Genomic DNA, 24,959 nt, shown 5'->3' on the forward strand with positions numbered 1-24,959 from the left:
GACCGAGCTACAGGCATATAGAAATCCTTTCTTAATGCAAAGAAGGGGTAAGGCGTGCAGACACGGACACAAGAGGAGAGAAGTGGACAAGACGAACGCCGCACGGCGGCCCGCGAACGGCAAACTGCGTGGCACTAGCCGGCCGAACCGAAATTGGGACCAGGATATGCGGCGTTCGTGTTGTCCGCTTCTCTCCTCGCATAGTCGCATAGTTCGGCAGCTCGGAGTGGTCTCTCGTTCGCTTGGCCTTTCCCAATGTGAGGGCCCGTCCACGTTACCGGCACGGATCCGAGACTCGCCGCAGGCCGTTTGCCGTTCGCGGGCCCCCGTGCGACGGCGGTTTTGCTCGCGAACAGCGACATTTCCTTGCCGTAGAGAGGACGGGCCCGGGACCCATTTGTGCGGTTGTGCTGCAGCCGTACGGCGAAGCGGCCAATCAGCGACCGAGGAGTGGTCACTCTGGCACCGACGGCAGCCTCACCGCCTCTGATCGTACGGCGCCGCCGATAACGTCGCTAGGTCTTTTCCGGTTCACTTCAAAGCTAAAGCTTACGGCGCTTCGGAATGAATCACCGACTCTCACAAGCCGCAATATATACTTACCGTTGTTGTCGCTCGTCGCAATAATTATAATTATCGCGACATGCACTTCGAATCGCCAGTTGTTTACCTCTGCTGGGAGAGCAAGCGTTGTTTACCTCTGCTGGGAGAGCAAGCGTACGCGCGAGCAGACGACGCAGCATCGTTTTACGTCACTCCCACGTGACCAAGCCATGTTGCGTTTCCTTCTCTGTGACGTCATAGCATCCCCCGGAGCCCCGAAACCGAAATCGCTCGGTATAATAATGCTATTATTAAATTATTTATCGGATATATATGAATCCCGCTGTGTGTATCGTGCTCACTGAAGCATGACGCAACGTTTGAATAAAGAAACGCATGAACGAAAATTTTGATGTCTCCACCCCTTTAACCTCGAAAAAGCGACACCTTCATTACTTCTGCGTCGTGGGCTGCCATGAACAAGAAGGCCTGAATCCCAACATCAAATTCTACCGTTTTCCTTCAAGGCCCCACGAAGCGGAGCGTCGGGCGCACTGGATAGCTGCAGTTCGTCGCGCTGGGTAAGCGAAACTTCGCGCCATGCTGACTGCTTCGCCTGTCTTGAAGCTTGCTTGATTATCTGCGTTCTAAATTTCGGTCGTTTGAACGTACAGTCACGACGGCAGACCGACATAGCAGCAGGCATGGCTGGTGATTCATGATTCGAGACCCGGCCACAGCAACAATTAACAATTCGAGCGGTGCGAAGTGGTGAAGTGACCAGACGTGTGCAAATGAGCACAAATGGTCGGGCTGATTCTGTGACAATTCACTACCCCACTACGAGCAGCACAGGTCAGAGAGTTAACTGCGCTCATCCTTGACCATTGAGTACTGCCTGAACGTGGCCAGCACGTTCAGGCAGCGCAGTAAGGTAGTATTGATTGCAGCACATCGATGTTCGAGCGCTGTCATTAAAAGCTACATCAAGCGAGCAGTGCACGAGCTCGCGCTGCAGCGCGATTCGCACGTACGTTGCTGCGAGCTCATATGCATTGCATTAGTTATTTATCAGTTGATAAAGGGACAGATGGCCGTTACTACAGTGCAGACATAACTACTTGTCTAGCGGCATGCAGTCAACAAAGATTGCAGCTAGGAGGCCCGCCGTTTCGCGGCATGTCGAAATACCGCTGCCGTCGAGGCGCGTACCGTCGTTCGCTCGAGCAGTTCCGTATACATGATGTCTGCTTATCGCTGCTGTGAATTCATTTATAGCAAGCATTTCCTTGCGTTTGTGCGCCTGAATCTAGCAGTGTGCAAACCTTACCTGAAGTTCAACTTCGTACGCGACTCGCTTCACTTGCCATTGACACCGCGCTAAAACTTCGCCGCTTGTTTCTTGAACGGCGTACACGTATTCGGCGTCGCATAATTTATTGCCCTTACGCAGCGTGCCACCCCTGAAAAAAATCTTCGGCGCCCGATATTCGCTGCAAGCCGTGGTACAACAAAACCGAAAGTGGCGGGTCCATATTGTAAACGTGCTTTCCGAAGCAGACGACAGAGCTCGGTACTACCCAGTTCAGGACAGAGGACGCTTTTTAGCACCATTTTCGCAGCGCCCCCTGGGCAATGCAAGAGCCCGCTTACCCTTGGTCTCAATTTCCGATCACAGCGCCGTTATTTTTCGCCGCTCGTACGCCTAAAAACCGGCCTCACGAACGTGCGCTTGTCCCCCCAGTCACGTGCACTGAATGGGGGGCGTGCTGTTCTTGAGTGTAGCGTCACGTCGTTCGCCGGCTTCGTTCCGTACGCTCAAAGATGGTGAAAAAAGTTGTGACAAGGTCTTTCGACGAGTTCCAGGATGCAATCAAATCGCTGGAAACCAAAGACGGAAAAGATAGACAAGATTTGGTGCTGTGCTTCTTCGCTGGGTCTGAAGATGCAAAGGGCAATAGCTGGTGTCCCGACTGCGTCGCAGGTATTCACGAATTCCAAACTTGCAGTGGTCGCATTGTGTGTGCAGATGACTGTCGCACTTTTTCGCGTGTTATGTAATGCTTCGGCTTAACCAGTTTTAAAGAATTTCTATTTAACGAAAATTCAAATTCTATTAATTATTTACACCGTTAGAATGTAACCTAAAAATAGCGAATTAAAAACACACTTAAGTTTACTACCGCATAACGGCAAAAAGCTAAAAAAATAAAGCGCGGCCATTCTGTTTTTAACACATCAGACGAATTCGGTGCATTACAGATAATGAGGAACTAATAAATGCATGTTAACACTATTGCCACTTCTTAAGACTAGTTGAAAACTTGCACTTTCTATTTTTAAAAAATTAAGCGATTTACCAGCCTCTTTTTCTTTACAAATACTGCTATATCATCTGGAGACATAGACTTAATTCAAATCGGTTAATTAGGTGCTTACTCTTTTCATGTCCTTGAATAGGGGGCTTTCTCTTAAAGCATGTAATCCACTCTCTTACACAGCAAAACCCATTCTGGAAGCAGCGCTCAAAAAGGCCCCCGAGAAGACGACACTGATCATGTGCTACATTGAGAGAGCAATGTGAGTTGTTGACAGGGTGACACTCTACATTACTGCCAATTTCTTTGAACAGGACCATCAGTGTTTAGTGTTGTGTAATTATACACTGCAAAACTGCCCCAGACAAGGTAGACATGAAGATTGGGTCTTTGTGCTACTGTGCTTCCCAGACCTTTTTAACGAAAGCTGAACATGCACTTTATACACTGCATTGTTCTGCACTGCGTGGGAATTCCATTAGGTTTGCAAGCACTCTCTTTGTTTTTGCTATTTAGACACTGCTGTACATCATAAGTGCAGTAGTTGGGCAAGTTGGCTCACCTTGGGTTGAGGATTGGGCGAGTTGGTATTGCTTTCTAAAACTGGTACAGCGCAATATATAAAGGAAGAAACAAGCCGAGCCAACCAGATAAGCGCTCTGTTCCTTTATCTGGCCAGCCCGGCTTGTTTCTTCCTTTCTATATTGCGCTGTACCAGTTTTAGAATGGTTCACCTTGACTTCAGGTACGTACTGCACGATAAACACAGAGAAGGGGCACATGTAGCATTGGCTTTCAACTGATTCTTTAATGAGGTAAACCTCGCATACGCATAGATTCAGCTGTGCATCCTCACTGCATTCACATTTGATGTGCTAAGAAATTTAAGTTCTTTTTTTGATGGCACAATGTTCACAAAGCCTAGCTATCAGTTCCATTTCACTAATCTGTCAGATTAACTGCTTACTGTTTTTCTCCTGAGGACGACAGTTCTATAAAGAAATGGTCGACTACCACACAATCTGTAATGAAGGTCAAGAAAGCCTCCATTGTCAATGTTGTTGCGATGCTCTTTTGGCCCTAAGAGATTGCCTGTTGACTATGGGACCTCCCTCTGTACGTATGTATAATCCCCATTTGTAACCTTATTCATCATCATCATCAGCCTATTTTATGTCCACTACAGGATGAAGGCCTCTCCCTGCCATCTCCAATTACTCCTATCCTGCACAAACCGATTACAACTAGCGCTCGTGAATTTCCTAATTTCATCCACCTAGTCTTCTGCTGTCCTTGACTGTGTCTCCCTTCTCTTGGTACCCATTCTGTAACCCTAATGGTCCAACGGTTATCTAACCAGCTCATTACATGACCTGCCCAGCTCCATGTTTTTCTCTTAATGTAACTCAGAGTATCGGCTATACCCGTTTGCTCTCTGATCCAAACAGCTCTCTTTGTCTCTTAAAGGGCCCCTCACCAGGTCTGGCCATTTTGAGCTGACAAGCGCAGAGGATACATTGCGCGATAACAATTATGTCTGCTAAGTATTACATTGCTATGCATCGCGGAAAGGTGTGAACACCGAACACAATCCGAACACAGTTTCACTTGAGGCTGCCGTGCTCCAAGCGGGACGGTGACATGATCGTGCCCCTGCATCTACGTAATCGTCTCTGCAGTGTGACGTCGCTCGTGGTGACACGTGACTTCGAAACTTATTATCTGTGCAATCTGTTGCTTGAATTGACGAATTGGAGTTTAGAGAAATAATAAAACACATAAACGGAATGTCTGCGTGTTTTTTGTTTTACTTCGCAATGAAGCAAGAGAGATGTACTTTCGCTTTGTCTGCTTGTTCCCACGGTTGTGCGGTCACGTGTGCAGGTGCCGAAACTGCCATTTTCTACCGTGTTCAAGCATGTGATCACGCTCTATAATCTGCTTGTTCTGCCTCAGTATTCGTGTAGCTTTGAATTATACTGATAGTTATGTCTCCTTGTGCACAGCGCGCAAAATCGTGCAACAGCTTGCGTGTGACGCCGTCTGCAAAAGTGAATAGTGCCGAAAAAATAAAATAAAAGCAAGGAGCAAATAAAAAAATGAAGGCGGGGCCTGTGATGCATGCATCACGCGATCCTCGAGGTCCGGTATGGGAGAACGCAGGGAAGGAATTTAGTTTGGGTAGGCTAGACTGGGTGAGTGGACAGAGCGTCTTGCTTGGCAGTGGAGCCTGCCTGCTGAAATCGCGGGTTCGCGGCACTGAAATATTTCTATCTCTGCCATTAACGATCCTATTTGAAAAATTTTTTCGGCACAACGCTCCCTAGAGGACATGCAAGAACTTCCAGTGTACTACTGTATAACCAAAATTTTCTATGGGGCCTGGCGAGCGGCCCTTTAACTTTATGCCTAGAATTCTTCGTTCCGTTGCTCTTTGCACGGTTCTTAACTTAGTCTCAGGCTTCTTTGTCAATCTTCAACTTTCTGCCACATATGTCAGCACTGGTAAAATGCACTGATTGCACACCTTCCTTTTCAATGATAATGGTAAGCTTCCAGTCAGGAGCTGACAATGTCTGCCGTATGCGATCCAACCCATTTTTATTCTTCTATGAATTTCCTTCTCATGATCAGGTTTCCCTGTGATTAGTTGACCTAGGTAAACATACTCCTTCCCAGTCTCTAGAGGCTGACTGGTGATCCTGAACGCTTGTTCCCTTGCCTGGCTATTCATCATTATCTTTGTCTTCTGCATATTAATCTTCAACCCCACTCTTACACTTGTGGGGATGCGAGACTCTCACGCATCCCCTGATATGCTGTTTTCCCGCACGGCTCGCGTGGCCTGGCGCCCGCGGCGGTCGGCGTGGTACAAGCGCGGTGCGAGACATGGCGCGACCGTCGCGCCGCGGCGGGGTTACTCGGGCGCCGAGGGACAAGGTGCTGGCTCTTTCCCGGCGGGTCGGCGAACAGCGCCGGAGGTACCGCGCGCGCGCGCGCCAATCCATGGTTCTGCGAGACCGTCTCGCGTGGCCGCCTTGGACACCGTTGGCGTGACTGTACACGCGAACGACCAGGCGTTGGGATCCAGCATGGGGCGAACATATTCGCTCGCTTTGCGGTCGTGGTGAGTCGGACTTCTAGATTTGTCGCGCGCCCATCAGCATGTTTTGGGCATAGCAACTCGGCTAGCAGGCATTGATCTATGAAAGGTGCAATAAATGCCCTTGTGACTGTTTGCACTACTGTGTTGTCGTTCCTTTGTCCCAGGAGTACGGAGGAGAACCCCCGTATCTCCCACACACTCTCTCTGTTAAGGTGCTCAGTCATTTGTTGTAACTCGTCTGCAGTGTTGCTGAATAGAACAATGTCATCGGCAAACCGAATTTTGCCAAGATGTTTGCCATCAGTCCTTACTCTTAAGCCATCCCAGTTAAATAGCTTGAACACTTCTTCCAAGCACACACTGAATAGCATTGGAGAGATTGTGTCTCCCTGTCTGACCATTTTTGTTATAGGTATGTTCCTACTTGTGGAGAATTAAGGTAGCTGTGGAATCCTTGTAGATATTTTCCAGGATATTTATGTAAGCGGTCTGTACTCCTTGATTACATAATGCCTCTATGACTGCCGGTAGCTCGACAGAATCAAATGCCATTTCGTAATGCATGAAAGCCATATAGATAGGCTTATTGTACTCTGTGGATTTCTCGATTACCTGATTAATGACATGGATGTGATCCATTGTAGAGTATCCCTTCCTGAAGTCAGCCTGTTCCCTTGGTTGACTAAAGTCCAGAGTGGCCCTTATTCTATAGGAGATTATTTTGGTGAATATTTTATGTAATACTGGGAGTAAGCTAATGGACCTATAATTTTTCATTTCGTAACGTCTCCCTACTTGTGGATTAGCATGATGTTTGCATTCTTCCAGTTTTCTGGGACCCTTGCAATCGATAGACACTTCGTATAAAGAGCCGCCAGTTTTCCAAGCATTATGTCTCTTCCATGTTTGATTAAATAGACTGTTATTCCATCTCCTGCCGCTCTCCCTCGTTTCATGTCTTGCAAGGCCTTTCTGACCTTATCGCTAGTTATAGGAGGAGTTTCTGTATCCTGTTCACCACTGTTTTTAATGGAGGTATCCTGACTCCTCTGGGCATTGTACAGGTCAGTATAGAATTATTCCGCTGCTTTTACTATAGCTTCGAGATTGCTGATGATATTACCCTGCTTATCCTTCAGTGCATACATCTTCGTTTGTCCTATGCCAAGTTTCCTTCTCACTGATTTCAGGCTGTGTCCATTTTTTACAGCTTCTTCAGTCTTTCTCACATAACAGTTTTGAATATCACTTATTTTTGCCTTGTTGATCAGTTTTGATAGTTCCGAGAATTCTACATCTCTTGAGTTGGACACTTTCATTCTTTGTCATTTCTTTATAAGGTCCTTTGTTATTTGGGAGAGCTTGCCTACTGGTTGCCTTGGTGCCTTGCCTCGCACTTCAATTGCTGCCTCTGAAGCCAGCCTAGTTACGGTTTCATTCATTACCTATATGTCGTCCTCATCATCACCATCTCTCTGTTCTAAAGCTGCAAATTTGTTTGCAAGTAGCAGCCTAAATTTGTCTGCTTTTATCCTTACTGCCTCTAAGTTTACCTGTTTCTTCTTGACCAATTTTACTCTTTCTCTTTTCAAATTGAGATGAATCCTAGCCCTCACTAACCTATGATCACTGCTCTTTACCCTACCTATCACTTCTAAATCCTGCACTATGCTGGGATCGGCAGAAAGTATGAAATCAATTTCATTTCTTGTTTCACCATAAGGGCTTTTCCAGGTCCACTTTCTGTTGCTATGTTTCCTGAAAAAGGTGTTCATTATTCGAAGCTTATTCCTTTCTGCGAATTCTACCAGCATCTCTCCTCTGGCGTTCTTAGAATTGATGCCGTAGTTGCCAATTGCTTGTTCACCAGCCTGCTTTTACATTGAAGTCGCCCATTAGTATAGTATACTGAGTTTGCACTTTTCTCATCGCTAATTCAACATCTTGATAAAACTGATCTACTTCCTCCTCATCGTGACTGGATGTTGGAGCGTAGGCTTGTATTACCTTTAATCTATGCCTCTTGTTAAGTTCGATTACGACTACTGCTACCCTCTCATTAGTGCTGTAGAATTCGTCAATGTTGCCCGTTATGTCTTTATGGATTAGGAATTCCACCCCGTATTCCTTCCTATCTGGGAGACCTCTATAGCAGAAGACATGGCCATTATTCAGCAATGTATAAGCCTCACTAGTTCTAATCTCACTAAGGCTGATTACATCCCAAACAATGTCTGATAGTTCCCCAAAGAGTCCTGCTGGGCTAGCCTCACTCGACAGGGTTTGGCTGTTAAAAGTTGACAGGGTCAGTTTCCATTGGCAGCCTGTGCGGACCCAGAAATTCTTAGCACCCTCTGCTGCGTTACAGGTCTGAGCGCCGCCCCGCCGCCTTGGTCAGGTGCTCCGCAGCTGCTGGGGACTGAAGGCGATGGTTTAATTGTAGGAATCATCAGGGAGGTAGTGGCCGAATACTGTACCAAGGAGGTCAATTCCTGTTCTGGTGATGGAGTGTCTTTGTTAAGCTTAGTGGGTCTTATTATTATGCACAAATAAAATATACTATGTAGCTAGGCTTGTAAAATGTATGTAAAAACCATCAATAGCACTACCAGAAAAATTTTTTTTTTAGCATGAATTGTGAGTACGGTGAGCATGCCTGTCTGAATCTATATAGTATGTAACAAGGTTTACGTCAATAAACAATCATCTGAAAGTCAGCACATGCTTATGTCCTACATATCTGAAGGCAAGATGCACTTCATATAATTGAGTCATCTTCAATGAGTCAAAAAACACCATTGCACTTGGATTTGAACATTACAAATAAATTATGTAAATGAACATTTGTGTGCAGGGAATACGATTTTGCTAGGTAAAGCTGTAGAGGTCAAATAAGGGAACTGGAAATTTGATGGGTGGCTGCTAGAAACATTTTAATGCAGAAATGTCAAAATTCAAGTCCCACATTTCTGATGACCCAGCTTGCTATAATAAATTTGTAAGTCACTTCAGTGAAACATTCCTTAAAATTTTATATTTCCTCATACTTATTCTATTCTTAATTTCTTCATTTTATTCACGACACCTGCACATTGATACAATCTCGACCTGGTGAGGTGGGTGTTCACCACAGGAACCAGGAGACAGCGACGAAGGCTGGCATTATGATTATGAAAAAAAAAAAAAGAACATATCCACCTCATTGGTACATGGTTGTGACTCTACCTGAGTCTCAAGCGATTCTGCCTAACCTGGGGGCCAGGACAGCCTGAAATAACCCCTTAGGGCCTTGTGGTCGTTGACGTCTTCTTGGAAAACTTGTGAAGTGCCAGTGCCTTTGCCAGGTTGTGAAGTCAACGACCTCTTCCCCTTTGCGTCTTCTCCTTTGGGTCCTTCCCTTTGTGTCTGCTCAGGGCGTAGAGGGCTGACGCCTTTTCGGGGAAAAGGGAAATGATCTTGACATGGAAAAGCATGCTGGAATATTTCCCACACTTGAGAGGTCGAAGTCCAGGCCGATCACTACAGCCCCTCCGCCACCACAGGAGGTCTCGAAGGGGCTGCAGCATCCAAGCACCTCAGAGAGACCGGTAGACCCCATGCCTCTGCTTCATTCTTTGTTCATTCCAAAGCATGCCAAGTGACACCTGGAAATAAACCACGCCAAGCCCAAGACAACAAACAGAGAGCACCTAACTAACTATGAGAACTGCCAGGTTCACACATTTTTAAGATAAAGCCTTAATAGAATCATACCTGCAGCCCTTGTTCGAGATTTCCAAGAATTAACAAAAGGGAGAAAACTAGACTTCAGTGCATATTTTAACCAACCTAATGCCTAATGTGATTTTTTGTTTTGTTTCACTTTCATGAGAAAGCCATGGCTATTGAGAGCACATTGAACATGATCTGAGAGATAAATGCTGCGTAGTGAGTTACTCATTCAGTCACTGCTACCTGCCAGTACCAGTGCCTCTAATGATTTTCAAAACGTACAGGGCTCTGCGGACCACTTCAACTCTAGATTAAACTGATTCATAAAGTGCCATTTAAAGCCAAAACCAAAAAAAACTACTCTATTTATGCGCAACACCTTAAAAAAATGCTTCTCCAAGAGCGCTTCAGCAAATCAAAATTCAGCAGTGGTAACTGATACACACCTACTTGTAAGCATTATATTACCCGAAATGGTATGTTTCTACCAGCCTTCTATGCAAATGCTTATCTGCAAAAATTAGTGTGACCATGAACCACCAGTGACGCATAACCTGCTTCACACTTTTATTCACATAACTGGCTCGTCCAAAACCAATACAAAACTCTCAGCCTAATGCAAAAGCTTGGAAAATAAAAATAAGTTCTTAATAACTAAAAGAAAAATGCATTGTACTCTATTTACAAACAAGAACCATATGGATGCACCCAATTCGACAATTACTCCCTCTTAATGCGCACCCGATTGGGTCGTAGTGTGGAATTCTTTGGGCCTTGCTGAGGGCAACAAAGGGCACCAGACATAGACTGCTCTCTGCAGTCACCTGCCACTTTGTGTGCCTGCAGCTTGCTTTCTTGTCCCTGAAAGGGAGGCCGTAAATGCCAGAAGAGTAGCCATTCTCCCTTTGTCCTCACTGTCGCGAGGCATTCCACTTCGTTGGCTGTTTGACTATTTAGCTGTTTGTAGGTGCATGTCTCAGCCAGGTTGACCGTTTCAGCCGCATCCTTACTCGCAGAAACGCACCCTGTTCCGTTGCCATTGGCCTTTGGCGATGCCTCTGTTTTTTCAACTGCCACAACCAACCCTTCGAAGTTCTGTGCGACGGCCCATTCCAGTCTTACGGGCTGCCGTGTCGCGTCCTTCTCGATTTTTCACTGCACCGAACACTTCGCTTGTTTGGGCCGTCTGAAATTTTTTGCCCTGCCAGGCGGTCACAGAGTGTGCCTCCGAAATCCCCGAGCGTTGGGTTCCTGCCTTGCTTCGCCGCCATGGCATTGTCCTCTCCTTTTGACGATTCCGGAACATTGTTCAAATGTGGAGGTACAAGCGAGTTTTTCAACACCTCCTTGGCCTTTTTAGGGCTGCTGAAACAAGACCCATCTCCGCAAGGTCCTCCACAATAGTCACTGGTTCTACTTTCGCCATGTAATCGCTCTCTTCTTCTTCCGCACTTTCGTTTTTATCAACCTTCAGTAGGTCTACAAAGCCCTCCGGATGTGGCAGCACCAAATTAGTCCCCAATTCCTCTGCTAGTCCTTGCTGTGGTATTCCACTGACCCGGACGCCTCCTCGCTAGCGGCTTTTTCACCACTTTCACTAGCTATGTGCTCTGCTTCCCGAGTTTCTATGTCACAAGGCACATTTTTGGCTCCGTTGCAATGTTTTAACTCTGCTGCAATCTCCTAAGCCTTGGAACACGCGACAGCTTGGACTGTCTGGTCACCAGAAATCAAGCCCTTTTACTTCAACAGTATGTCCGAGCAGTTTGAAAATAGGTAGGAATAATGTTTAGACAGATGTTGCGATACTGCGGCTTCAGTCGGCAACAGTCCAAATAGCCCCTCAATCTTCACGCTGGCTATGGGCAAGCAAACACTATTCTCCTCGACTACCTGTCAGATCCACGCACATTCCCCGGTGAAATCCTCACGTTTCACATACGCGGGGTGGACAATGTCCATTGTCACAGCTGAGTCGTTAAGTATCTTGCACGGCATTCCATTCACTGCTAGATCACGAAGGCAACGTTCTAAGAGTGCCAAGTTGTCGTCGTCGCTATTCATGAAAGAAAAAAAAGTACTCTAGGCTTCCGACAGCTGATAGCAAGGTGTCCAGGCTCCTGGCAATAGAAACAGATGACCGGTTTTCTAGCATCAAATGCTTTTTCTGCATTGCCATTTGTTGGGCGTGTTGGTAAACTGAAAGCATATTTAGCGCCAGCAAGCAAGGACGGAAGGGAGAAGACACCGCAATGCACTAACTTCAACAACTTCATTTTCAGGAAATACACCTATATAACCCATGCACACTGGCGCCACCTTATCCAAATCTTACTCATCCAAAAAAGCCGTCTCTTTATCTAACAAATCGACTGAAGGGGCACTAACACACGTGTCACTATTCCGCCAGATAGCCTGAGCCTCAATAACCTCTCGCACATCTTTATCTTTGTGCTTCGCAAGAACCCGGCAGGATCCATACACCGGCGCACAGCCGCATTCCTGACAGTGGGTCGACAAATGACTGCATTGCTTATTTTTCACATTTTGGCAATGTTCCCGTAATCGGTCATGAAGACATCGCCCTGTCTGTCCGATGTATTTTTTTCCCACAGGACAGCGGAAGCTCATATACAACAGCTTCTACGCATCCCACTGGCGCTTTTCGATTTGTAGAGCATCCGGCAGCTGGCTTACGGTACGGGTCCGTCAGTCGACATATTTTTGCCAGCTTTTCTGGTGCAGAAAAGGCCACTTTTGTGTCCACCCGGCTAGCCATTTTCTTAAGTTTTTGTGCCGTTCTATGCAGGTAGGGCACTGTTTTGCTTTCATCTTTCACTGCGGTTTTATTTTGTCCTGAATTATCAGTCGGCATGTCTTTTGTCCCATCTCAAGCTTTTTCACTGTGAAAAGGGTGCCTGTTTTCCTCTTTGCCAAATATAGTGAACGGTGTTTTCTCGGATTCGCAAGGTGCCGCAAATTCATTCGCTAGCACTGCACCACGTTCCAAGCCTTTTTCGCCCAACCTATCTTGAATCCACAGGCGCATCTCTTCTCTCAAGGACCCATAGAACTGCTCCATGCAGATTAGCTCAACAACCTTGTTGTGACAACCGAACGCATATTCCCCCTTTTAGCCACTCAATTAAATTGGCTTTCAACTTATAAGTGAAATCTTGAAATGACTCGCCTGTTCTAGATGCCTTCCAAAAATGGCGGTGGAAAGCCTCTGCTGAGAGCCGATATTTCCTTAGCATTTCTGGTTTTACTTTTCGATAGTCACCTGCATTGTCTCATTAACCTTGCATTTTGGTTGCTTCGCTAGGAAGAACGGTCAGAATCTGTCTTGGCTACCTCTCTAGTGCCAGCCGGTTTTTCTCGCAGGTTCGTTAAGAAGTAACGAGAAACAGTCCCATGCCATTGTCTGCCTTGTACGACAGCATGAGATCCCTCCTGCTTCACCTGAACGTCTTTCATTTTGAGAGGTTATTTGTCGATTGTCTGTCCAGATCTCGCTGCACGTCTACCTCTCTTAGCTTTAGTTCGTGAGCTTTCTGTTACTCTCGTTCCTTTCTTTCTGCAGCTTCCTTTCGATCAGCTCTATGCTGTTCCTCTGCCACGTTTTGTTCAGCTTTTTGCTTTTCTTTCTCATCTCTTTGCCTTTCTTCTGCAGCGTTTTGTTCAGCTTTCTCAGCTCGTTTCTCAGCACCGCACTTTTCAATTGCCTCAATAAGCTGTGGCTTCCTCAGACTTTTCCCGACTGAAATTCCCAGCTCTTCACAAAGTAATAACAACTCTGGCCTTCTCCATTTGCTCAAATCCACAGTCAATCCTGAACAAGGACTTTCTTTGCTGTGATGTGAGGAAGCTTTCAGCAGGAGCTTGGACGTGCAGAAACTAATTTGCCATTTTAGAAAACACACGAGCTAAAACCTGGCAAATTCTCAAAGAAAGTAAAACGCTCACCATTCCGCTAAAGCCAGGACGTAGGGTGGAGTATCCCATTGCTGCCAACCAGCTGATACGATTTCAACACGGTGAGGTGGGTCTTCACCGCAAGAATCAGGAGATGGCGAAGAAGACGGGCATCATGATGATGAAAGAAAGTAGAAAAGAATGTATTCACTTCATTGGTATATTGTAGTGACTCTATCCAAGTCTCGAGCGGTTCTGCCTAACATGGGGCCAATACGGCCTTAAATAACCCCTAGCGGTCTTGTGGTCGTCGACGTCTCCTTAGGAAACTTGTGGAGGTGTCAGTGCCTTTGTCAGGTTGTAAAGCCAACGAGCTTTTCCCCTTCATGTCCTCCCCTTTGTGTCTGCTCAGGGCGTAGAGGGGTGACGCTTTTTCGGGGAAGAGGGAAATTAGCTCGACATGGGATAGCATGCGAGAATATTTCCCACACTTGAGAGGTCGAAGTCTAGGCCAATCATAACAACATGTGACCGGCATATGAGTGGCCTTATAGAACCATGCTCTAATTAAAATTACTGACTAAAAGCAAGTGTATATAATGAGCCTATCAGCAGGAAGTTGCCAGTATGTTGTCAGGATTGAACAAACGCTTGCAGGATACCAAGATGCTGGCAGACATATACAAAATCTGTTATTCTATGGTTTGGCACACATACATTACTGTCACGCAACTGAGGCAAGATCTATAAAAATGTGCATAAATAATTTTCTGACATCTGCAATTTTTGCACATTTATTTTTCTTCTTTGCTGCCAATACTATGCGTCATGTTTCCAGAAAGTGCATCTCTTCATATCTAATTGAAGATTTCTCCTTTTCAGTATTTTTCAAATAATTATTGAGTTTTCCAGCTGCACTTATCATAAATGGCCCCTACTAGCCGTTGGCTGTGTGGCCATTTCGTAGCTGATACTGTGCAACATGTTTGCTTAAAGTATATCTCATCACATCTAATTAAATTATTGTTTTCTTTGGGTACCTTTCAATTAACTATTAGCATTGTCAACTGCATATTTTTGTAAGTGGCCCCCATAGTAGTCTTTGGCTGTAGGGCCAAAAAGATTGTGCATACCTTGTCATTGTGCCTGATAAATAGTAAAGAAATCAGAATGTTGCATTATTCTGATGGTGGGACATATGCTTTTTCGCACACAGCTGGAAAGACATGAGGAACCCATTCAGAACTGACAAAGAACTTGAGTTGAAATGCGTTCCAACACTGATCCGATGGGGTACAGTAAGTACGAGATTTCATATTGAGCTTTGTTCAAAATGGGCACAAACTAGTATCAATCACAGCCATAGTTTAGGTGAAATGTGTGAACAGCCATCTGTGCTAACCAGGAGACATTCTAATTGAAACTGTCGTAAAGAGAAACCTTGTGTTAAGGGTTTTGAAGGACTTGATGTACTTTTAGTATAATACAACTTGTTTATGTGTTTACAGTAGTGGAGTGTGCATAAGGAGAGGTCTACATGGATGATGATATTGCTCACTGCATTTAATTTGATTAACACAATGTGTCAAGACAGAGACTATAGCATACTTGGTCACCTTGCTTTCTTTCCCATTTTTACAGGCTCGGAGGTTAGATGACGTACAGTGCCAGGAAAGGGACATGGTTGAGATGCTCCTTGAAGACTAAGCCTTTCAACAGTGCTTGCACATGCAAAAATAAAGCTTGACTTGTCTCATACACTCTTGCGTGACAGCACCTAGAATGTTTGGCTTTGTGACAATGGTGGTGCCCCATCACACGGTCCCTGTAAAGAATAATGGTAGAATTACCAAAAGCTCAGTCTATGGCAGTGGTCTCCAAACTTTTTGGCCAGAGAGCCAGATCAGCAACCAGTGTCAAAAGCCGCACAATCAAAAATAAATTAATGTTTGCAAAATTAAATTTGTAAATATACATTACATTACTGGGCTCTTATACCAATTAATTGACATGCTTCTTAAAAAATAATTTATTTTATTTATTTGCGCACGGCTTCTGGCATGACGTTCAGAAAATTTAAAGATTAGAATTTTGCATTTACCATTGGTCTCCACAGGTATGTCAATTTGAAATATTAAAAATTCGTCGTGGTACACAAGCTTGTTCATGCTTCGAAGTGGCACGTAGTTTGTTTTATTTATTCACTGTCATTTATCTACACTCAGCCAACATGCACATGACTTTGTCTGACAAACTTCACTCTACAAAATGCCTGTTTTGCTTGTGTGTCATTGCTTTGACTCCATTATTTCCACAAATTTGTGTTGACTTCCTTTATATTGTTTGTTTTAGTAGTGTAGAAACATTGTGTATAGCATTTTCAGAAATAAACTAGCACAATATGGATGAGGTTGGAAAGAAAATTTAACAGAATTACAATGGCTTTCCATTTTTGACTAAGAACAATGGTGGGCGCTGGCTACAACCTACAATATGCAAGACATTTAACTATCAGAAAGGCACCAAACGTAATAGATACAAATTGCAGTGTATTAATGCAGAAGTGTCTGAATAATAGAAACATTAAAGGTGGAGGTGAATTATCGCTAAATATTTACGGGGAAAGAAAATATTAACATATTTATATTAGCACATTCACATATTTGTAACATATAAATATAGCCATGAGAAAGCATGCACAACAGCAATGTGCTCTAAGCAAGATGTAGTATGGTTGAATGCATGGGAATTGCGTCACGCTGCCGAGACGTACGACGGGGGCTAATCCAAGTGCTTTGTTCCACTGAAATATGGTGGCAAGCCTGATGAAGCAATAAAAAGTAGACTACTCGGGTTTTTGTAAGATAAATTCGCCCTGTCTTTCGACTTCCCATTTTTTATACTGGAGAGTTTGCTTACGAAGACAAATAGTGCCTGAAATCAGCATGCACCCACGGCTTAATTTCTTCAAGTTTGGGAACTGTTCAACAGCCTAGTAGTATATGAAAATTTCATTTTCTTCTTTGTGCTTGTCCTTCAAAATGTCTTTTGACTGCACTTTGATTAGATCTAATTGAAGGGAACATGGTAGCTTATCCACCTCACAGCTAAATACATTTTAGAACGTTTCTACTTCCTCCTTCCTGGCATCAAGGCCAGAGAAGCGCTTGCAAAATTGCCTGTGCAGATCGGTGAGAATTTGTGTCAGAAATAAGCACCACAATCCGCCCGAGTTCGTGAATGAGGGAGGGCTCGAGGCACCCCCCGTAAGAAAGACGCTCCGCCGCGTGGTGGTGATGAATGATGACTGACTGCCGTGCAGCTGTGCTCGCTGGTGTTTCTTTGGTGCGGTGATCAATGTTGCCCACCAAGTCTGGCGGGCCAACGAAGATTATGATGCGAGGGGGCGTCACATGCTTGTCACAATAAGGAAAGAAATGCTGTATTAGCATCCGCCCTAATCTGCGAACAGCAGTAGATGTGCTTCCACTTTCAATTTTGCATCTGGTTTGCACATGCAGTTTTGCCCCAAAGCCTTGTACCTTCATGTACGAGTCACGAATTAGGTGAGACTCTCCTTATAGCTTCACATTAAGTTATTCGTGTGGTTGGTTAAGCTGACTCAAAAGGCCAGTTTCTAATTGCACATGAATGAACACTGCTGATTCGAGGCAAGCTTTCTGTGCAAGGAAGTCTTACTTCATTTCCAAGGTTCAGGAAATGCAACAAGATTTTTCCGCAGATTAGCCGTCCAACTGTGATGTATCACATCAGGTCCGGGAACTTTGATTCCGTCTCCTTAAAAAATTCACTTAAAGGGACACTAAAGTGAACAATGATTTCTTCTGCATCAGTAAATTACCGTTCTACAACACCAAAAAAACCACTGTTACAATGATAAGACGTTTGGTAAGCCAGAAAAAGCGCAAGAACGAAATACGGGTGGCAAAGCCTACTTGAGTTCCCCCACCTGGGGGCTGTGACGTCTTGGATTTTGATGGCATCTTTTAGGGCCTACTAATTATATATAGCGGTACAGATTGACTACATTGTGTTCTTAAGGAACCAAATATTAAACATGGCAAGTTTTGGGAACCTTTATTCAGCAAACGCGGCCCAAATGCGCAAACATACTTTGGAATCTCTGACGTCACGCTGACATACCGGCGCTGAGGTTTAGGCGCGAAACTCAAATACTGATACTTCGACCTTCATTTTCTCATCTAATAGTCAAACTAATTTTTTGAAATGACTGCCTGCAGGGTTCTCAAACAATGCTCCATTAGTCTAAACTGATTTATTGTTTCGCTTTAGTGTCGCTTTAACTGCCAGTGATTGAGTTTATGTGACCTGTTGGTTGTGACTGAGTTTATGCGACAGCTAAAAGAACAAAAGACATGTCCACATATTTTCCACAAAGGACCTGCTGGTGAATCACGCAATACAAGAACATAGGCCTTGATAACCTGCCAACTTCACCTTTTATTATTAGCCCTACAAGTGTTTTTTTGGCACCAGACACGCTTTTCTCCCCATCAAATGCCAGAAATTTCAGTTTACCCCACTAACTCTCAGACAAACGTTTTTCTAGTGTACTCCTCTGTTACCAAACGATGCATATTGCGGAGTCAAGGAAGTAACTTTGTACTATCTCAAGCAATTAACGCACCTTCGTTTCATGGGCGAAAAACTCTGCGCTTATGCAGGCTGCTGCGTGCCTGGGTGTAGCCTTGAAAGCTTGGGCGCCTCCACTGACTGGCTAATTGGAGCATCACGCAATGGTCACATAAGGCTCTTGATTCGTCGGTGCCACCTTGGATGAGGTGGAATTGTGACATGATCATGTAACTGCAGTGAGGCTGCCTCCCAGAAAGAAGCGCAATAGCACAGCTTTTTGTGGGAAAGCCTCGTGCTCAGGCCGTAGCTTTACAGAGAAAAGTGTCCCGCCTTCAGGCCAGCTGTCGTCAAATGGACTTTCACCTGCCGTGGGCCAGTCAAAAGGCCCACACTTGCTGGATCTGGCCCGCGGATCACAGTTTGGATATCCCTCGTCTACGGTATCTTGGCATTTTAAGAATGCTGGACCAGTGAAGAAAAACAATAGGCAGCGGCAAGATATTGAAATGTGTATGCAATAATTAGTCTGCTGCTTGCCTAATCGATGGTAGAGCAATGGTAATTGTGGGCCTGCCTTGTGTACAGAGTACTTGTATTTTGACGCATGTTAAAGAACCTTAGCTGGTCAATACAGACCAGGATCTACAGTGACCAGCAGTTATTATTAGGTTTAAACAGCTCTTTCTGTAAAACAGGCCAGCCGAAAGTGCAGCTCTTGAAAGATGAACAATCATTGCTGCAACAGTGTCATTGACCACATACCAAAACTCTCTGCCACTGACTGTTGGCAAGTATAGATGCCAACAGGTATCGTCCACATTGCACCCTTCTGATTAATGGAAACAAATTTCGAAGGCTGGGCTTTTGCATACCGCACACACCGATTACAGGCACCAGAAGGAATGTCACGGCCTTCATGTTTTGGGCGTCATAACCAAGAAAGAACTCAAAATTAGTATATTTGTCTCAGTTTTCTGGAATAGGCCAAATATCGGCACATTCTGAAACATTATCAGTGAATCACTAAAGATGAAGCAATAAAATCTCTATATTCAATATTAAATGAGCAGCTGGGCCACCAATGGTTGCAACCCATGGCTCATCTCGTAGCACTAGTAAATATTTCTCACAAATCTCAGCCGACAGACCACTCCAGAATTCAATGCAATTGCCATTAATCTCTACGCAGGATATAACCATGGGTCAGGAGTGCTGAAGCCACATGATCTGGTGAGACAACACCTGCCAAATAATTCTACGAAGGTCATCTTTTGGTGCAGTCTGAACCTGCCAACTTTTAACATTTTATTGTAAAAAGCCAGATTTTTTGTGCTCCTTTGCGATTGTGGTATATTTTACAATTTTTCATGTGCATGTAGTTTCGGGCAAAACCACTTTCGAAAAAGACAGTTGCTGAGTGATTTTTATGGCCCAATTTTTTGGACCCATCCATTACATGCATGTATACCTGCATGGCAGCAACATCAGCCGATAGAACCAATATACGGTGCGCTTTTCTTTTACAATATATATAATTAACAGAATTTTAAAGAAATCACCTGTGGCATGCAGCACAATTCTACTACTTGAGCTGGATTACTCTCGCAAGCAGAAATTATTGGCACGAGAATGCATAATGAATATTTGATTAATTAACAAAGGTTTGCTATCTAACTTTTAAACTAATTATTTAAGGCGCATATTACAATTTACGAATTGTAGACAATAACTTAGAAAGTCATCCACTTGGAGCGAATTCTGAAGAAGACGCTAATTTTGAGATATGCATTCCAAAGTTGTGATGAAATAATGCAGTGGTCGTCGAATTTTTGAGCTTAAATACATAAAACATTCTGTTAAAAAGTAAGTAAAACAACAGTGTGTTTTTACCATGCTTCACAGTGCTTATCTCCAAACTGGAGCTAGTTTCAAGATTCATTCCAACTGGACGTGCCTTGTGAAATCACTGGTTTGAATTTGCCTAGTGCAATATGTGCACTAAACTAATTAGTTAAAAGTGTATTAGTACAATTGTGTTAATTATTCAATTATGCACTTTGATTTACAGGGTAACTAATGTCCACCTCTTCAATCAATGCAGCTAATAAGTACATTTGTGCTAGATGCCAAAGACACTTCTTTTAAATTCTGTAAATGTTAAAAAAAGCACCCACTATAATGGCAACTAAATTTTCAACAGCCGTTACGTGAATATTCCATCAATAAACTTCACAAGCATTTCAGACTGTCTGCGGTGCAGATAACTTTTGCTGTGACTATACGAAGGAGAGTGCATGTTTACAGCATCCATACGGAACAGTCTGTGAATCTTTAATAAACAGTCAACGTATTGAACAATCAAACAATCTTTAGTATTTTTCACAGAATTTTAGTATCTTTGGTTTTCGCTGTTGTGTTTTTCAAATTCTACGATTGGCAGGTGTGTAAAATGTAACAACGCCCAAGAGCCTGTAGCTCTCCATTATGCAACACATTAGGAAATGGCTTGCATGCAGAATCAAACCATTGCACAATAAGCTGTGCATAATTTTTGGTTACAGTGTTGCTTATAAAAGTATGATTGGAGTGGCCTTTCTACATAAAGTGTGGTATGGTATGTTTCATTTAGCTCTCGAAGATTTAGGCAATTGTGGCAGCCCATACCCTGAGGCTCACAATGCCTCTATGCAGTGTATTATTATGGGCATTCACGTAGTGCTAGCTGCAGCTTGTGAACAACCTGATAGTCGGACAACTGCTTACATTTCCCTCTGTATTACTGTCTTAAACACAAAACCATGCTTATTGTGCTTTAGTGACATGGTGGTTTAGGATGAAATAACATTTTTGGAAGTGTTGCCATGGTGGTGATTATTGTGGATGAGTTAGTACAGCAGTGCCGTGAATGCAGCTGCAATGTCCCTATTAAAAATATCCGTCAATTTTTTTTTTTTAACTTACACAGACTGCACGAGTGTAGCTAGCATGGAAGTCACCTTTTTTTTTTAAATTGGATTAGAAACACTAGCTCCGCCCACCTTCAGGAAGCCATTTTCAGTAGTGGAGCATGAAAACTACACTTTCTACACTGCAGTTTCGTTGAGTGTAGGCAGCAGATGACAAACAGGCTGGCGTCGCAAACATGTGGTGCCATTTTGTCTGTGACTGTCGGTGCTGATATGGTGACGATAGTGAATGTTCGCTGCAGACACAGCAGCGAAGCGCTGGCATGATCGTGTGTCACAGAGGATCTTACCTTACTCATGGATGGTGCAGGCTGGTTCAGACTCTTTGCTGTATGATATGCACAGAGAAGTTGTCTTTGTGCGCAGTACGTTCGCAATGTATTTAGCTACGGTTTGCCTATATTTGTTGCCGAAAGGAAACTCGTACATTGGCGTTTAGTTTCAGGCAAGGGCATATATGCAGCCACAAGTACAGAGTCAGGTGCTTTTCGTCTGCTTATGGAGAAGACGATGTGCATGCTGCTCTGAATGTCTGTAGTCCAGTGCACTACACTTGTCTGCATGAGCCTGCACAAAGTGTAGGTAAATAAAAAAAGAAATGACCCTATAGACAACCTCATGTGAAGTTTCGCGAATGTTTGTCCCGACTGGAACGAGGCGAACTTGCCCATGTGATCGCACCCGTTTCCTCTGCATAACTAGCTGCACCACGCTCGTGTTCCCGCTTTTTTATTCATGTGAAAAGATGAACAGTGGTTCAAGGGGCCTCTCTCAAGCCAGCCTTTCAACAAATTTCTTCGTCGAGGCAACAACTGCCACGAATGCTCGATGGAAACATGCAGCAGTGAAATTGATAAGTGCGTGTGTAGAGTAGAATGACAAAAGTTAGTGTGTTCAAAAAAGGGCATTTGGTTGTGTTAGCAACAAGAGGGGGAGGGGGTGCAGCTGATTTTTTCAAGTGCTAGTAAGAATACAAAATAGACAAGAATCTCCATGTGTAAGCAGGCCCTGTCAATCACAGGGATCTAATTTTTTTAGTGAAAACAGGAAAAGGTATACTCTTAACAGAACACCAACAATAAAAAAATTTGAGAAAAAAAGTTTGTGAGTTTTATCAACAGGCCCAAATTTCATTTCATTTCACTTTCATTTGACATTTAGCCTGCTTACTCAATCCATGCTGATTAGCACGAGGCCATGGGTTCGATTCCTGGCCAAGGTGGCCGCATTACGATTTAATGCAAAATGTGATGACATGCCTTATTGGAAGTGAAGTTAGGAACACACTCCTAAGACTTGGTGAAAGTAAATGCAGATGTGGTGTCCCTCATAGTACACTTTTCAGGTTCTGGACGTTTATTTATTATAACCGAATACTTTTCACAATGCTGTGCACTGGAAGAACAATGCAGCTTTATGCATACTTATCACATGCAGGACAAAAGAGAAAGTGTGAATGATCTATTAATTTTGCATTGACACATACGCGTCATGAAAAGAAACGCAATGTGCTGAGTGACAACGATTAAATCACAGCCTTCGGGCATTTAAAGTGCGGAATGTATATTCCCATGTCTATGTGCATTCACACCAGAATGCACATTACAAAAAAAAATGCCCACAGTCATGGAGTGGACATCACCTCCTATGGACTGGACGAATTTCATTTTGAAGCATTAAGTTAATATAGGTGGTCACCCTCGCCTTCACTTAAATCACAATAGTTTCATATTGTGGAAAAAAAGAAGAGAAGAACTAACTTGAGCTAAGGTTGTTTGGGTGGAAAATTACTGTATCGGAGCACATTTGGGCTTTAGATACAATTAAAATGTGCTGAGATAATGCAAGCAAAAAATAATAATAAATGAATAAATAAATAAATAAAAGCTCGACATGCATTTTCTTTGCACAAGCTCTTTTCTTTCTCATGACTTGCTTCGTGCCCTCATCTAACAATGCAGGGCTAGCTGTGCTTCTGCAGCGTTGGAATGGTCAAAATAAATGTTCGAGTTTGATCCAGATCGCAGGCTGTACATGTCCTTCGACACAAGAATTTGTGACAAACCGTCGCTGTAAAATTTACGCATGCAGTCAGGCGTGTGCCTAAAATTGTGCTCCCGTAGTGCATCGAAATGGCCAGCACTGCCCGCTGTACCCTTGGCAGTTATAAATTTTTTTATGTTAGTGGCTTCGTTGACTGACGCCACCACATGGTGCTATGGTTGTATATTGGACAAATACAACCCATAATAAGCTTCAATAAAACTTGGTGCTGGGCTAGTTGGCGATGCATTCTTTAAAACTGATGGCATACCGCTAAAACGGACGACCACACGGTGAAGAGACGACACAACGACGAGGAGGAAACGCTTCGTCGTCGTGTCGTCTTTTCACCGTGTGTTCGTCCTTTTAAGCACTACCACCACTTTTGAAGAACAACCCATAATCCCCGGCGATCTCTCGAGGCTACTGGTTACCCACCAGTGTGGTCTCAGAATATGTGGGAATAGCTGGTGCATGCTTAAGGGACGACAAGGCTCTCGCTTCGTCTGATACTAATGCCCAATTCGGTGAATTTGTACGGATGCGCCAGCCAATTACGTTAGCTCATTTCTGTCACATCGCGGCAGAGGGCAGGTGCGGTCTTTTGGGCGCATTGAGTGAATCTCGGGCTAGGTGCCGTAGATGAAAAACTCGGTTTGAATAACAGCGCAAGGACAGCAGAGGGGACAGAAGAGAGAACAGAGCGCGCTACTGTTAGCGTTCTCTCTCCTGGCCCCTTAGGGTTGCGCTCTCACTTCTGACCTCTCTGCTGTCCTTGCGCTGGTATTCCAACTTTAAAGCGTGTTTTACAAACAAGCCCAATCACCCTTCTTAATGAAAAACTCCTCATGCAGTCCATCATTATGTGCCCTGCGTTCGAGTCTCAACCTCAAGGCCCGTTTTTATGCCAAGTAGAACAGCTAGCGACTGTTGTTGTGTGCTGTTTTCGTTGGTTCTAGTCCACAAGCACTGTTAAGCTGTGCAAATGTTACCTGGCGCAGCTTGTTGAGGTGATTGAGAGCACCACAGAAGAGACGGCGGACGGTAACGATCTCCATCACGGTCAGGTGATCGACCCGGGCGTGCACCTCATCACTCTTGACGAAAGCGTCCACCGAGCTGCGCAGCTTGGCCTGCCGGATGTCCCAGATGTCCTTCACCAGTGTCCGCACTTCGCTGGCGTCCGGAATGTCGGCAGCGGCGACATCGAACAGCATCTGCGTCACCTCCAAGTAGTGTTCGCACGGCATTTCAGTGAAGACCGCCGAGTCCATCTCGTCCTGCTTCTTATCCTCGAGAAACTCCTTGCAAAGCCAGGCCGGCGGCAAAATTCGACACTGCTGTCTCTGCTTTAGGTTGAGGGCCATCCAAAGGGGAACGTTGAGCGGAGTGCCCGCTGCGAATGGACCGACGTCGCCGGTGATTAGGTAGAGCTTCTCCGCACTGAATGTGGGAATAACGCTAACCAGCGTTTTCTCCGCGAGGAACTCGGCGTCGGCACACTCCATGGCTCAGCTCAGTAGGCTCGAGAACACCTATGGAGAACACGGTGGTTAAACTAGCCGCGCAAACTCGGAACTCAAATCGAAGCAACAGAGCGGACACTCGGCGAAAATTGGAAACAGGAAACACGTCACGCTATAGTATTAACACCGACGAATTGGGGCTGCGAGCATCGAAAAAAAGAGGAATGTGAAATGAGATTAACAGAAGTTGTGTTATTTTTTTTATTCTTTCCCA

General features: G+C 44.5%; 2 protein-coding genes across 2 annotated transcripts; one reads left to right on the top strand and one right to left on the bottom strand.

The window, feature by feature from the left end:
- The first annotated feature begins 1,683 nt into the window (after positions 1-1,683).
- On the top strand, positions 1,684-15,353 carry LOC126520628 (thioredoxin domain-containing protein 17-like). The gene is made up of 4 exons (XM_050169427.3): positions 1,684-2,527; positions 3,045-3,123; positions 14,810-14,891; positions 15,235-15,353. Exons 1-4 carry the CDS (start codon positions 2,368-2,370, stop codon positions 15,298-15,300), a joined length of 387 nt encoding a protein of 128 aa, XP_050025384.1. The 5' UTR covers positions 1,684-2,367; the 3' UTR covers positions 15,301-15,353.
- Positions 15,199-24,814, bottom strand: Psf2 (DNA replication complex GINS protein PSF2-like protein). The gene is made up of 2 exons (XM_050169426.3): positions 24,212-24,814; positions 15,199-15,418 (listed from the first exon to the last, which is right to left on the bottom strand). The coding sequence occupies exons 1-2, from the start codon at positions 24,725-24,727 to the stop codon at positions 15,371-15,373; spliced, it is 564 nt and encodes a 187-aa protein (XP_050025383.1). The 5' UTR covers positions 24,728-24,814; the 3' UTR covers positions 15,199-15,370.
- Between the last annotated feature and the right edge of the window lie 145 nt (positions 24,815-24,959).

The sequence above is a fragment of the Dermacentor andersoni genome, chromosome 3 (genome assembly GCF_023375885.2).
Source record: "Dermacentor andersoni chromosome 3, qqDerAnde1_hic_scaffold, whole genome shotgun sequence".
Taxonomy (NCBI): domain Eukaryota; kingdom Metazoa; phylum Arthropoda; class Arachnida; order Ixodida; family Ixodidae; genus Dermacentor; species Dermacentor andersoni.